Below are 16,476 nucleotides of genomic sequence, written 5' to 3' on the forward strand. Positions count from 1 at the left end.
AATCGCCAGTGTGTCAAAATTCTTTCGGCCCTTGAAATCTCTGGTAATTGTTTTGTCGCACACAATATTTTCAAGGGCTGCGTGTGGAGTGCTGCTTCAAACCAACCACTTTTTCTTACATTCTTGCTCCTCCCTTAAAGGTCCATGTTCACACTCCTAAAAATGCTTGTTTTCCTCGTATGAGTGCAGGTTTGAAGAATGCTAGAGCATTGAATGCCACTTTTCAACAAGAATCTCTGCGGAATCCTCACATGTTTTTGAACTCCATCAAAGATGGTTGCTGATTTACTGAGGCCATTTTAAAATTTCTTCAGAACACTTTTCTTTTTTTTACCAGCAACTGTTATTTATTTGGAGATAAATTTTGCGACGTGCCATACATGAAATTGATGTTTTATGTGCAGGAAACTCTCTTGCATGGCCTTTGCTATTCAGACGTGCCTGAAAGTGGCTATCCATTCTATTTGCATGCTCTTTGATTGCAGAGGTACAGTGGAGTTAATAAAACCATATTTCTCCATGGCAACAGAAGATGTACATTCAGACACTTGCACCACGGCAGAACTCACTATTTTTGCAGTGTCCATGTCCTGGAAGTGGTAAGTGCAGTACTTGTCTGAAAAAACAACTGTTGCACTGTCCTTCACCAGCTAGCCTGACCCTTTTGCCTGCAAGATCATTGTCTTTGGGTATCTGTTATAGATTCCAGGCCTGATTAAAAGCAGTGACATTACATTTCTCTGATATTTGTAGTAAGCGGTTTTTGCAATGAACTCAAGTCCTACAAATTTACAGAAACTTGAAATATTACTGAACACTGATCCGCCGGAAAACAAAGCAAAAAAAGAGAGTACATTTCGAGCAGACACTTTTCCAATAATGGTTTGCATGGACCACGAAAATGTGTTATGTTGGTGGACACAGATACCATTGATCTTCAGGTTGGTGCCTTTGACTACTCAAGTAAACTTTACCAATGGTTAGCCACAAATCTCCCTACGTATCCTACGCTCACGTTTAATCATTTGTATAATCTGTAGCAGGCAGCTATCAAATACATGGTATTTTGGCTCCCGTAATAGCCACTCATGCTGCAGTACACTAGTTTGCAATTCTATGGTGATGGATAAGTCCTCCACACTAGGAATATGGAAGTCAGGGTCATGAACACAGTCGTCGATCAACTCGAAGATGCTTCCGTGATTTCAATCTGTGATATTTTAGGATGTTCAGAGTGTATTGGGGAAACAGAACATTATGGCCCTCATTACGAGTTCGGCGGTAACCATGCGCTATTGGCGGCATGGCTGCCGTCGAAATCGCGTCGGGGTCCGGGTTCTCGGAATGAGGACTTACCGGGCCATTCTGAGTTTGGAAGGCCCGGTAATTCCTCCCTCCGAGGACCCGGACACGGTCCTTCTTCATTCCCATTTCAGCCCCAATAGGGCTGAATGGGAATGGGAGAGGGAGCAAACAATGGGCAATTACGAGATGGCCCGTTGTTTGCTCCCTCTTCCCCTCGCGGGACCCGGTAAGCACACCTGGTTTTCCCAGGCATGCTTACCGTATCCCACGTCGGGACCTCGCAATGCGGCGGTACGGAGTGAACGGCACCGGCACCTTTTACGGCGCCGTTCACTCTGTACCGCCAGGGTCGTAATGAGGCCCTATGTCTTTTCTGATTTATGTTTTGAGTGTGTGGATTGTGTGAGAGGATCTGAAAGTAATGATGCAACATCGTCAGTGTTATCTGTCACTTCTTGTGGACATTTTGTGATGTAACATTGATCCATTGTTACTTTCCATGGTTTGCTGGTGATATTCAGTACAAATTCTGGCCACTGGACATCAGCATCCCGACTCTGAACCTTGGGACAAGCATGCTCAACCACAAAAAGTAGTTGCTCCCAATTCACATCGGTTTGGCAAGCTACATCATTTGTTAATGGTTTGGTCTGAGTCTTCCTGCTCTTCATCTTCCTAGGCCACTAATACCATTAAAAAACAAGCATTATTTCTTTCACACTTACTGAACATATGGATATCAATCTTACAATGTAACACCAAATAAACAATTTCTAATCAACCACTTTAAAAAAACTGAAAAGCATGGATGGTATTTACCCTTGTTTTCTGAGTGTGCTTTGATACAGTCAATCTTGAGTCGCAGATTTCATCACCCAACTGTAACAAAGCAGTCATAAAAAATTGTAAATATCCGTAATACTATTCCATTTCACAAAACATAAATACAATTACAACAAGAACACAATATCGGTATGGAAAACACTTCACACACAATCAAAGTTACATTAAAGGTATAATAGATGATAAATGACGAGTATCACTATTGGATGTATACCTGTGGTTCTTGTGTCTCTTCCGTCTCAACCGATTCAGTAGTAGACTCGTTGTACATAACAACATATTCAATATAAACTGGATAGTGGTTAGACCATTTAATGTTAACTTCTTTGATCACAAAGATTACATCTTCATAAGTAAAGTTGTCCGATTGTTGATTTTCCACCATTAGTTATGATTAGAAAACATGAAAAGGTAAGTCACATGAAGAGATTTTTTGTAAAAACTTCAAAAAAGTATTATTTAAGTCGAACATTGTAAGTAAATATAAAATGTTTACAATAATTGATTTTGGAATGTACCGGTTCAACTTCTCTGATGTCACAGGGAGTTGGCGTTACAGTCAGCACTATGCTGTCATCCTGAAAAAAAAAGAGAATATATTATTGACAACAAAAATGTGTTGTATTGTCATGTTCATTTTCATAAATGGCACTTTATATGTCGATCAACAGTATACTAATACATACATTGACCCTTTTGAAAGTAAAAGATTCCATGTAATTCTTCTACAATCAGAGATTTTTGGGATTGATTACTACTGTTTATACTGCATGTAGGCAAGGTGAATGTCTCAACAAGATTGATGATTGGATGCATTCCAATTTTTCAAAATTAATATTAATTCTAAAGAAATGTTCATTTATGCTATATTTATTTCTTTATTTTTGTATTTATAGCGGTGCACCAAAGCCCCAGGTATCGGTGCTAGTTACAGTAAGTGTGAATAGACATTATGAGAGTGCAAGATCACGTTTAAGGTTACAACGTGCAGGTGGATCTTGGAAACATGCTGTAGTAAAGCCACACCTCATCGTAAGGTGGGCTACATCAGGTGTACGGGTAGGCATTACAGACAAAATTGATAAGGGTGCATGTTCTGGAAAGGCCTTGCTTAATGGTGAGGTGGGCTATATCAGGTGTAGAGGTAGGCATAACAGGCAAAATTGGTAAAGTCCACGCTCTGGAAAAGCCACGCCTCATGGTATGGGGGTTACCTAAGGTATACAGGTAAGCATAACACACAAAATTACTGAGGGTGTACGCTCTGGAAAAGCCACGCCTCATGGAACAGGGGATTACATCACGTGTACAGGTAAGCATAACAGACAAACTTGCTAAGGGGGCATGCTCTGGAAAAGCCACGCATCATGGAATGTGGGGCTTCATCAGTGGTGGTGGTATTGTAAGTACAGCATAGGGCAGGAAAATGTCAATTCAGTAGTTTCAGCTAGGTTGAATACAGCAGAGCACAGGCTGAGAGATGTCAGTTAATTTCAGAGCAGCCCCGAGTTGAGGGCACACCTCATGTATACAGTAGTAATCGTACTTTGAAAAAGAATATTATTAATCAGCAATCGTTAATATCATTCATTAAAGTAACAAGTGTCATACCTCATCCGCCTGACCGGTTGCAAAAGAAGAAGAGTATGTTTGCAAAATACCTGCATCCCCTTGTATATACATTTTCTATTTTACAGCTGTAAGGTTGGAAGAAAAGTATAGCAAAATAAAGAACTTTAAAAAAGGGAATGGGTAATGCGATAACATTTGACATTGATATTATTTTCAAAAAGAAAAGTAAGCAATACCAGTTATCAATGAGCTTGACCTTAGACATCTATACTATAGTCGTATAAAAATATAGAATAGGAACAAATATTACTTGAAAGGGAAGTGAGCTTGATGTTGATTCTAGAATAGTTGTCAATGATGACGCTTCTTCCTTTATTAAATGAATATATTCATATTAATGGACAATACAAAAGTTATATTACTCATTAAAAAAAACAGACAAATACACTATAAATCAGTTTACGACCATGTCAGTAGGGGTCACAGTTTGTATATTGGAAATGTCTGTCATTTCCTCAGAGGTAACGTCTGGACTTGCATCAGTGTGGTCTACGTAATGACAGACATTGTAATCATCATATTTTGTTAACTAACCACGTTTCAGAAAGTGCTATTAAAGTTTTTATAAATGCTCACATTGCAGTGAACATTGTGTGTATCCCATAATTTTGGATTTATTAATGGACAAAGTGTAAAATGTAAATATGTGTCTAAATTGTAACCAAATAGAAAATGTGTCAATAACATATCTATACCAATATTACACAAATTTCCAATCCTTTCATCCCATTACCTATTGGCACAGAAGTTCAAAAAATGGTGTGATAATTCTTTGAAAATGTGCATACGCACCCAACTGTGTATGTATGCACATACATTAATCTTTCAATGTTCACTACTCACCTGACTCAGTGCGTGCTGAAATACAGTTGGAACAGTATTGGGAAGTAATTTGCGAAGGAGTCTGGGGCTATGCTTTTTTGTGAACTTTGATGGTTCATACATATCTTCCAAGAAGTACATGCTGCAGACGCAGAATTGATTGTCCCTCACGTCCTCCGAGACATCCTTGACTCTGCTGTCAATCTTGGATACTGGGAATCCACAATTTAACATCCATGTTCTTTTCAACGACATATCCTTTGGGGAAAATATGCACAACTGTACCCAGAGTTTTGACATGGCTGATATTAGGCCACCCTACAACAATACATGAAGGCATTGTGTGACAATCCTAAAGATCTAGAACTTTTTTTTTTTAAATGTGCATTAATAATGTATGAAAGTGATTCTTTCAACCAACAATAATCTTGTAAAAGAAAGTGCTGTACAGTTTGGTAACTGCCCTGTTACATAGTCTGACTAGACAGGCAAACAAAGTATTTTTAAGTCAATGGTCTTTCACACCAAGAAACGTATTAGTGGTACATTGATTATCCTTGGAGCCTCCGAATTATAAAAGAGGGATGATCAAAAGATGTATTTCTTAAATAATACACTGTCATGTGGTGTGTTAATTGAATAGATAATACTTTGAAAGGTTGATACTGGTGAAGTCCTTCAGATACATTAACATAAAAATCGGATGGAAATTGATTGAAAAGCACTATAAAAGTAAAACGTTGAACACAAGGTCACTGTAATAACCAAGAGTTGTATCACCTCTAATTGAATACATTTAACGAGGTGAGTCAGCAACGGGGAGAAGAAGCAGTGCGCTGATGATATCCGCAGTAGGCAGCAGAGATGTTTTCTTGCTATGTTTGACAGAGTTTATAAGTCTAAGTTTATAAGCCCTAGAAAAGCCTTCACTGGCTCCCGGATGCTTCACAGATTCAATTCAAACCCCTCTGTATCATCCACAAGGCTGTCTGGGGCCCTAGACCACACTATCCTCAACTCTCTCTTACTAAATATTCTCTCTCTAGGCCTCTTTGTTCCTCTGGCACCAACTCTTTGTGTGTAAAGTCTTTCCTTAAACAGAGTGCAGGGGGTCGATCGCTTTCCTCAGCTGGCTCCCTTCTATGGAACAGCCTCCCCCTCCCTCTGTGTCTTGAGCAGGACTTTCCTAAATTCCAGAAACTCCCCAAGACTTTTCTCTTTACCTCCTCCTTCCCCTCTTCTCTCCTCTGCTAATTCTCACAGTTGCTTTGATTGGTACCCAGGGTCCTAATGCGTTCTCGAGGTCCTGACCAAATTGCCCCCAGCTTCTGTCTATCCTCAGCACTTGCCTCAGCACACCCTCCGTCCTGGAGGCTCGCACTTACCATGCCTTGCACTTCATCTGTTGCTCACCCACAAGCACAGGCACCACATCACCTACCTCTACTGTGCCCTCCCTTCTGCACTTACGCTTTCTGAATACTCATAAGGCATAGTAGGTTCATCCTTTTTTCCCCTCCACTGTATTTAATATTTGCATGTATTTTAATATGTCTCATTACCATGTCCCCTCTCTGTTGCGCTCTGGGTGCTTTGAAACAGAATTTACTTGCTGTATAAGCACCTAACAAGCAAACAATAAATACAGAAAAGTGGCTGTGCACGTGAATCTGTCATGTGAATGGACTGCCCTTAAATTTAGTTGGTGCTTTTCTTTAGGGCCATGATGCAGTATATTTACATATCCATACTTGGGCATGTTTAAAGATTGATGGGGATGAGGGTTGGATGACATCAAATTTCAAAGAAAAATTTGGGTATCCACAACCAAGCATTGTGAGTGCATGCTCTCATGTGATTAATGCCTTTGATAAGGGCGTGGGTGTATAAGGATGAAGAGAGTGGAAGTGCGCAGGGTCTCATCAATAGTTGCATGCATATGTTGATTGCAGGGACAGGCTCTTCAAAGAGGAGTATGGGGACATCAGGTCTGGGGTGGCCATGTAGACAATGGTCCCTAGAGGTAAGACCCCTTTAACTTGTACATGGTATTCAGCACTGGAAATGGACGAAAGGATTGAATCTAAAATGCTGAATGCACACCTAGCATGCATTCCGCATAGTAGATTAGATCGCAACCCATAATACCGAATAGGGGATCAGGGGTTGTGGGGGTGTCCCCGTTCCCCCAGATCGGTATTATGGGCTGCGGGGTTGCAGGAGTGTCCCCCGCATACATTAAAAGCAGTGCGGGGGACAAACGGGCAAAATCCCAAAAGATCCAATTACAAAATGCGGGCAAGTGGGCTCCGGAATTTAGTAATTTGATCTTTTGGAATATGTTCTTTTAACGTACAACCTTTGGCACCCTGGGATGGCCATGTGGACAATGGTCCCTAGAGGCAAGACCCCTTTGACTTGTGCATGGTATTCGGTCCCTTGTGCCTTCCAATTAACACATCCCCCTTGCGAGCGCATGGTCACAGGTGACAACTGTGTTTGATACTGGTCGGGGAATGGATGTGGATGAGGCGAGCGCAATAGGCCCAGAACCTTGGCAAATGGCACAGAGATATGTTGATTGCAGGGCGGGGTCTTCAAAGGGGAGTATGGAGACACCGGGTCTAGAGTGGCCCTTTGGACAATGGTCCCTAGAAGCAAGACGCCTTTGACTTGTACATGGTATTCGGGACCTTGTTCTTTCCCATCGAACCAGCCCCCTTGCGAGCTCACGGTCACAGGTGAGAGCTGCCATTGATACTGGGGGAAGAGGGAGTGCATGTGGCTGAGGCGAGTGCAATAATTCCGGAACCTTGGCAAAGGATAAAGGGATAATGTTCAATGCAGGCAATGCAGGGACAGGGTCTTCATAGGGAAGTATAGAGACACCGGGTCAGGCGTGGTCATTTGGAAAATGGTCCATAGAGGCAAGACCCCTTTGACCTGTACATGGTATTCGTCACCTGTGCCTTCCCATCCTCCCAGCCCCCTTCCGAGCACACGGTCACAGGTGACAACTGCCATTGACACTAGAGGGGGTAAGAGGCGAGCGCAATAGGCCTGGCACCTTGGTAAAGGACACATAGATATGTTGATTGCAGGGACGGGGTCTTCAAAGGGAAGTATGGAGACACTGGATCTGGGTTGGCCATGTGGACAATGGTCCCTAGAGGCAAGACCCCTTTGACCTGTACATGGTATTCATCACCTGTGCCTTCCCATCCACCCAGCCCCCTTCCGAGCACACGGTCACAGGTGACAACTGCCGTTGATACTGGAGGGGGGATGGATGTGGATGAGGCGAGCGCGATAGGCCCAGAACCTCATCAAAGGACACCGAGATATGTCCAAAGCAGGGATGAGGTCTTTTAATGGGAGTATGGAGACAACCGGTCCTATGTGGACATTGTCTATAGACACTAGAACACGTCAAGTTGTACATTCTCTTACACTGTGTCCAACCTACTGACCCAAAAATAAAAAAATGAAAACCTTAAAGACTTTGAATAAATGAGTGCATTGATAAGTGATAGCTCTTTAGTTACATTATGATATAGTATGAATGATATTTCAAAATTATTGATTTCAAAGTTTCTTGATGCAGATGATAAAGTTATACTTGGTGCTGTTGGTGACTTAGAAATTAATTGTATTCAATTATCATATTACCACATTGTTTTTATTTACTACAACAGTAAAAGTGTCATTTAATGATTTGTCATTAAATACAATGTTGAATAGATTAGGCTAAGAAATATACCTTTTTTCAAATATATGAACATTTGACCCATCACAGTCACAATTTAGTAGGAGAACAACATAAACGGCTACAGTTCAAGGTTGTCACAAATAAAATGTATAAACACAAAACGTACTCATTACTTGAAGAACGAGAGCAAACTGTTGCACTAAGTTCGTGCATCAGGACCCTCATCATTCTCAAGGCGGATCTTGTAAGGCAGGCTTCCCTAAAGTCATGCAGCTGGGCAATATATAGCGGTGGAGGTTATTCTTTGGCTACGTAGGCCAAGCAGCCATAGTTTTCTCTGCAACAGCACTTCTCGACTAAGGTCGGCATTACCTCACATCGAAGGCGGGTACGCCAAGTGGAAACGTCTTCCATGTGAATAGGATCAGGATTTTATGATTGATCATCGTGATTTACAGTAGATTGCCCATCTTTTCACCTTCTATCTCTGTCAAGCATTTCCTCTTCTGTATGCTCCGGCTCGTATAGATAGGGCTGAATTGTTGGCATAATTTTGAGTATTAAAGAAGTATAAAAGTCACTGTGGGAGAAAAAGTAAAAAATTAGTAATTTGGTTAAAGTAATGCAATGCAGTTTTAGTTTAAAATGCAATTTTAAATAATCTCATGAGAAGAAAGACATTTTTCAAAAACCCATACTGTAAAGACAAAACAAATAGGCCCAAACTTTGAAAATAGGCATTGGCACATGTAAAAAATAGCTAATGTATATATTAACATTTAAAATAGTTTAGTCCTTAGTAAAGACATTTGTAATTATATAAAAAACGTTTAAATATAAAGCGCTAATACACTGTTAATTTATTTGAGGTAGTGTAAGTACCAGTGCACAGTACATCATACTTTGTAGATAGCTGAACACAGCAAAAAGAAGTCATGGAGGCTCGGAATGAAATAGACTGACAGGAAGGAAGAAGAAAGTTCAATGTTGTCTGTTCAGAAAGGATTTGTTGATACTTATCGAGGAAAGAGGCGTTGTAATATTTTCATGCAGTCACGGCAATAGATTGTGCACAGAAGACATTCAATTGAGACATGCACTGGCCTAGTGACATGGGGCGTAAGTGTCTTATGATGTCAACTTGAGGGGCGGGTGATCTGATTTAATGCTGTGAGGGCACTTGAACTTAGGGCGATGGATCAACGAATATGATTAGCACAAGATGGCGGTTTCTGACCCATCAGTTTCGCATGTGTAAATCTCAGAAAACCAAAGGTAAGATGCATCGGAAAAAAAATTCAGATCGATCGATATATGCTCAGAAATACATGCCTGATCCATTGGGCCAATAACATTTCAGAGAGAACTTCCCCTTTAATGTCCCCAACACTCCTTTGTCTGTTTCTTTCTTGTTCACTGCCCCTGTTCCTCCAGGACCCTTCTATCTAGTACCCCTCACCTGATACCCTTTCGACTGAGGTTGTGTATTGGGCACTGTACAGGTAGTTGGACCGGAGAGCACTTCTAAGTGCTCCCTTCCGTTTGGCCACACCGCACAGCATTCCAATTTAGTCTGTGCTAGGAGTCTGCTCCCAGGCTCTGGTCTTTGGTTTAGCTTCTTCCCGGGAAGCAGCTGCTCCTCCATCAACTTAGGAGTGCCCTTTTTTCACAGGTGAAGAAGGACTTCACTCTCTTTGCCATCCTATGGGGGTTCACTTCTCGCTCCACAAAGAGGTGTTCTCCTCCCATGCTTGGCCTATCTGCTCTTCGCTATCTCCCTGCCCGTTCTTCCCTTTTCCTTTGCTTTTTTCTTTCTCTTGGTTGTTCTTTTCCTCCTTAACCCCTTGTACCACTAATGTTCCTCCACCACTTCCTTACCCTCCCCGCTCCGATGTTCTTTCGGCTCCACTTCTCTTCCTTCCCCTCTCTTCACATATTCCCTCATTCTTCTGTCTACTTATTTTATATGCTACTCTCCACTCTCTTTCCTTTCCTCCTTCTCTCCATGCTCTCTCACTCTCCTCCTCCTGTCCACCCCTCTTTATTTCCACTCATTTTCCTTCTGCTATCCACATTACTCTCCTTCTTCTTGTCTCACTGCCACGCTCTACTTTGCACTTTTAATTTCTCCTCCACCTCTGCTGCCTGAATCCTAATTTTCAGACTTCACTTTTAATTCACGCTATTTTTATACCCTAACAGATTTTGGTGTATGGCCCATTAAGGGTGGCATGCATGGTAGCTGTGTACGTTGGAAGACTGGGCTTGGTGATTGATGAATATTAGGGCAGAATACATTTTCCATAGGTGAACTAGTTCGCTCTGCGGCTCACCCTGCAGCTCAGTGCACCGAGGTTATAGCAATGCTGGTCACCATCTTGTCTCTAGATTACGCTTCTGTCCTGGCTACTAAGCTCTCTTATTCCGTCGTTGTGGCTCTCTATCCTCATATATGAGATCCTTTTACTCCTGAGTGCCTGTAGTCCCCCACAGTCTTAAGAGTATAGGGTTTGCAGTAGCTCCTACAAACAGCGCCCACAAACTAATTTCTTTCTGTCAGCTGATGCTCACCAAATTTACCACATGGTCCACAGAGCACCATGATGGTGGCTCCACAAACAGGGCAGCCTGAATTCTCAAGACTTGGTGTTCCAGTTTCCCATTTATACTTCTTGGCCACACTAAGAGTGTAGGGTGTTTAGCAAGAGGTTGAACAAGCCGGCCATGGTATGGGTTGTGGCATGCTAGAGGATACTTTACACACAAGGCTAGCACGTGGAGGGGACTCTTAGGCATGGCTTGTATACCACCTCCAGGATCAGGATCTCAGGGAATGTGGAATGGTCACTGGCCCCCAAGGGTTACCCAGCCACTCATCGCCTATCCTCCTGTATGTGCTACAATTACTGTAGCTACAGCAGAATTATAGCTAAGCTGGTCAGCTGCACAGAGTGCTGTGTGGTCACTAGCTGACATGCAGGAATAATAATGAATGGTTCCTTTCGCTTGGCTGGCCCTTTTACATACTATTACTGTTTTTTTCTTCTGTTTATGTTGTCCTTTTTAACATTCTTGCATCTATGTTACAGCATGCTTGCAAGCAGTGAGGCACCACCATTGGCAACAGTGTATCACGTATTGTCCTACCACAAAAGGCCATGTGCCCTGAGTTTTTCAATACAATTGTTTATGGGGGACCCTTTTATCATACCGCCAAGCTGGAACATATTTCTAAGCATTATTGTTTCCAAACCATTAACAGTTACCTCCACCTTCATGTTCAACACCTTGCTTAGATATAGATCCCAGTGGCCCTGTTTGTCCTGCTAAGTCTGTGGCTGATCCGGCTCATTCCACTGCGCAGAACCCCCTCACCCCCAAAAACCACTCATCACAAAGAGAGACCTACTTATTCAGCTCACCAAAGCAGAGACTTCTGGAGGACACAGGAAGATAAAATGGCATCCTGTTCCTCTGACTGAACATATGTGCAGAAACAGTGACTCTGTAAGAATGGTGCTACCCCTCACAATGGCTGCTTTGCAACTGTTATCAGATGGTTGCTTTCTCTGTTCCTGTTTCCTTGCTTCTGATCCCCTGCTTTAGTTCTGTCTGGATTCTTTAGGCAGTAGCCTGTTTCTACGTGTGTCCTTCGAAGACCTGACCCTTCATTGTTGTCAAGGAAGATGACAAAAGGCCATGGAGAATGTTGAAATTATAGCCCTATATCTTTACTGAGCACAGACCTTAAGATTCAGACCAGTATTCTCTCTCTCTAAGACTAGGAGATAGTCTTCCAAAACGTGTACGCTCAATACAGACCTTCTTCATTATGGTGCAGTGTTTAGGATAATTTCAGATGCTTGGCAGACCTAATAACCTTCTACAAGGATGATAACTTGTCTAGCTGCTGTCCTACTGGATATGGAAAAGGCATTTGCTAGAATAACTTGACTCTTTGACTCTTCCTACATAAATGTTTACAGATGTTTGATGTATCTTGTGTTCTTGTGGATATGATTTCTACCTTATAGATTGGGGAAAAAGTAGCATCTAAACTTCTGTAATGTTGAATCCTGGAAAAGGATCTTGACAGTGGTATTTGTTCCTGTCCCTTCTACTGAATCTAGTTCTTAAACCATTATATGCTGCTATATGGGCTGATGGAAATATAACTTGCATGACTCAAGATGGTATCGAGCTGGTACAAATGATAAATACACATCTGTTGTAAAGCAAGTAAATCAGGATGTGTGGAAAATGTTTCCATTTATTTATTGGTGATATGAAATGTATACCTTTGTTCATTTTCCAGTGGTTTATCATCAACCCCTGTACTCCGCGTGGATGTTAGACTCTCAGAGGTTATTCATTCTCTTCTATTACCCTTCTCTGGAGTGTCAGTATCTCAGAGAAGTGTCAACTACCTCTGTAGTGCTTCTCGAATTTGACAGTGTCTCAGAGTTAATTTCAGCAACCTCTGCACTCTTTCCAGGACTGGCAATTTCTCAGACGCTATTCATTAGCTTCTGTACTTCTCAGAATGGACAGTCTCTGAGAGGCTGGTGAGTGGGTTGTGCATTCCTTCATGTGATGGAAAGTCTCTCAGAGGCTGTCTTATTTGCTTCAGAGGATTGTCCAATCACCCCTAAACCTTGTTGTGATCCTCCAAATCGCTTCTCAGGCTCGGCAGTTTCTCAGAGTCTCCAGCCTCTGTACTCATTCTCAGGATTAGCAGCCTCTCAGAGGTTTTGTCATCAACCATTTTCAGGATTTGTAAGCACCTCATTTAGGCTTCTCTTGCCTCTTGGCTTTATCAGTATTAAAAAACGGTCTCAAATAGGCTTTACCTGCTTTGACCTTGGGTGATTCACAAGCACAGCAGAGGAACCTCTGCTTCTTGGTTTTCTTTTGGATTGACAAGAGCTTCACAGAGGCTTACCCGGCTTCTTGGCTTTGTCATCATTCACAAGAACTTCAGAGGCTTCTATTGCATCCTGGCTTTGTCAGGATTTCCAATTATTTTCAGAGGCTTCTCTTGCCCCTGGGCGCTTAGTCATTGTTCACAAGCACTAAACAAGTGCTTCTCTCCCTCATGGCTTTGTCAGGATTCACAATCACTTTGCAGGGCCTTCTCACCCTGCCTCTAAGATTGGTCAGGGTTACAAAGCATTTCACAGGGTCTTCTCCTGCCTATTGACCTATTCAGGATTAAGAAACACTTCATAGAGGCTTGTTCAACACCTTGACTTTGCCAGGATTCATAATTGCTTCCCAAAGGCCTCTTCTGCCCCTTAACTAGGTCAGGATTCAGAATCATCACTACAATAAGGTTGTTATCAGTATTCACAGGCACTTCACAGAGGCCCCTGCAATTCACAAACACTTTACAGAGATGTCCACCTCCTCTTGACTTTGTAAGCATGTACCGGTACTTCACTGAGGTTTCTCCTGACTCTGAGCTTGTCTTGATTGACAAGCACTGCACAGAGGCTTCTCCTTCCTCTTGGCTTTGTCAGGACTCACAAGTGTTTCACTACCACAGCAAGGCAGTTTGCAGTTCACCGCATGGATCCGCAAATCACTTTGGTTTGTAAAATCCATCATCAGAGGCTCCTGACCACAGTACAGTACCCCCAAATGGGGTGGTCCTGTGAGTTCCCAATTGTTTCCTGTCTTGTGCCAAAGTGTCTATATTTTATAGCTCTGCTCTTTCCACCAGATTCTTTGCACATTTACCCCTGCTTTCTAATGCTCCTTATTGGATTTGAGGCATTTCTGATTAGCCTCCTTACCAGAGCACTCAGTGATTGCTCTTGTCACAAGGTGTGGTCTATTAAGCACATCACTGGTGGCTATTTTCAAGTGTATGTTCTAGTTGCTTTTACTCTCTGTCTCTGCTGCTCCCCTTACCCTACCCTGTTAGTTTTCTGGCTGCCTCAGCTTTCTGGACCGTCAGCCAACCAAATGCAGCCGAAACAGGGACACTATGTTGTAGCTCGTCTTGCCCCATACCCAATCTTGCGATCTGCGATCCACCTGTGAGCATTGTAACTAAGCATGCATATATGCCTGAGGCGCAACCTTTTATTTTTTAATTTAATTTAATTTGTTTATTTATAACACGCTGGAGCCCGCAGGCATCAGGGCGCACACAACAAGACTCAGACAACAAAAAGAAGACAGGACAGCAGATTCGTTATTACAGTTTTCTGGTCAATTATCTAAATAGTAGCATTTTTAGTTTCTTTCTAAAAGTCATATGGTTTGATTCTAGTCTCAAAGGACATGGCAGCCCGTTCCAGCTTTGTGCCGCTTTTGCGGCTAATGAGCATCCAAGTCTGTTTTCTCTTTTAGCGCCTGTGCATCCGACCAAGCCTGGTGCTTCGGATCTCAATGACCGACCCAGTTTGTAGAGCGTTATTTGTTCTTTGAGATAAGCAGGGGCTTGGCCATAAATACAGTGATGCACAATGGTCAAGGATTTAAAGGCGATATGATACTCTAGGGCTAACCAGTGAAGTGACTTTCTATCTTCGGAAATATGCTCCCTTCTTGTTTTCTGTCTGATGGTTCTCACTGCATTATTTTTATGTTCTTACATTGAGCGATGCATCCCTTAGCCAGAAGGGCATTACCATAATCCAATCTTGAGAGGATTGTGGCCCTGGCAATAGTGACGCAGTTGTTTTTTGCTTAAGAAGGGTCTAATAAATGTAAGCAGCCTCTGGTAATACTGGTAGTTTTTCTTCAAATAGGCCACGTGTGCTTCGGCTCCAAGGGACGCCTCCAGATACACACCTAGGGTTTTAACTTTGCCTAATACCGGAATGTGGGAATCTCTAATGCTGAAGGAGGTGTAATCCGATTAAAGTTTGGACCTGGCCTGAGATGAACTGAAAATCATAAGCTCGGTCTTACTTCCAAAGGCAAAGTTAATTTGTCTTCATCCAGGCCTCTATGATGTTGTAAATACTGGCAGTCACGATACTATCTGTGTTGTAGCACCCACTCAGTTCAATCACCAGTTGAGTGACGTCGGCATAGTTGGTAAAAAACACCCCTAGGTTGGTAAGAAGTGTTCAGAGACACCATAGGTATTAGTTGAACAAAAGGGGGGACACACTTGCCGCTTGGGGTACTCCACAGTTGATGGAAAGGGGCCGTGAAGGCTGACCACCCCAGTACATTTTGGAGCTCCATTCTGCAAGTAAGGAGGTCACCTAGTCTATGGCTTCCTGCGAGCAACTACCCAATAACTGTAGGGCCTTTTGAAGTTTTTGATGGTCTAACAAATCAAAGGCTGCAGATAAGTCCAAAAGTACTAACATGCTGGCTTTTCCTCTGTCCATGATGTTAAGCATTTTGGTTGGATTGGAAGATCTAGTAGAGCGGTTTCGGTGCTGTGTGATCCTCTGAAGCCAGATTGCTGTTTATGGAGAAGATTGTTTTCATCCACAAACGCTTGAAGTTGCTTAGTTGCTGCCTTATCTAGGACCTTCAATAAGAAATTGCAGTTTGTTATCGGGCGAAGGTTGGCTGGATCTTGCTGGCCCAGTACTGATTTTTTAACCAACGGTGTTACTGTGACAGTTTTTATAGCTACTGGGACCTTATTATCATCTCTGAGTAAAAAATGTGCAAAAGTGTCTGTTTTCCAGAAATATTTTAGGGGGCAGGATGTTTTTTGTTCATGCAGTTTGTCTTACAGAGGAAAGAAGGGTCTTCATGTCCTCTAGGGGTAGAGGGCTAAACTTGAATGTGCTCCTCCTACCTGAAGGGTTAGGGTCTGCACTTATGAGGGTATCTTGCACTTGGGGAGAGACATGACAGGAACTTATAGCCTCACAGGCGTTTTGGATTTTATTGTGAACCTTCTCACAGTCTTCCTGAGAGGGTTGAAATGTAGGTGATACTGCTAGAGGTTTTTTGACTGATTTCAGTATCTGAAATAGTTTGCCTGTGGAGTTAGTGGCTGTGGAGATTTGTTCATTAAAGAAATTCTTCTTTGCTTCAACAGTTTTTTCTTTGTATCATTTCTCCAGTTCCTTCCATTTTACGTTGTTGACTTCTGAGGGGTCTTTTAACCATTTTCTTTCACTTTTCCTCTTCTCTCTTTTTAAGTTGTTCATTTCCACATTGAACCATTTTTGATGGTTTAATTT

At 42.3% G+C, this 16,476-nt stretch overlaps 1 protein-coding gene across 3 annotated transcripts in view; it reads right to left on the minus strand.

The window, feature by feature from the left end:
• The window catches only part of LOC138487868 (cerebellin-4-like), a 283,658-nt gene that overhangs the window by 11,336 nt on the left and 255,846 nt on the right, over window positions 1-16,476 (minus strand). The window contains exon 6 of one of the 3 annotated variants that reach the window (XM_069614480.1): window positions 8,347-8,891. The exons of the other annotated variants lie outside the window; for them this stretch is intronic. Coding sequence (XP_069470581.1) covers window positions 8,872-8,891 — 20 coding nt within the window. The 3' untranslated portion in view covers window positions 8,347-8,871. Of the gene's footprint in view, window positions 1-8,346; window positions 8,892-16,476 lie in introns of those variants that run through there. 3 annotated transcript variants of the gene reach the window in all.

The sequence above is a fragment of the Ambystoma mexicanum genome, chromosome 9 (genome assembly GCF_040938575.1).
Source record: "Ambystoma mexicanum isolate Mex_15411 chromosome 9, UKY_AmexF1_1, whole genome shotgun sequence".
Classification (NCBI taxonomy): domain Eukaryota; kingdom Metazoa; phylum Chordata; class Amphibia; order Caudata; family Ambystomatidae; genus Ambystoma; species Ambystoma mexicanum.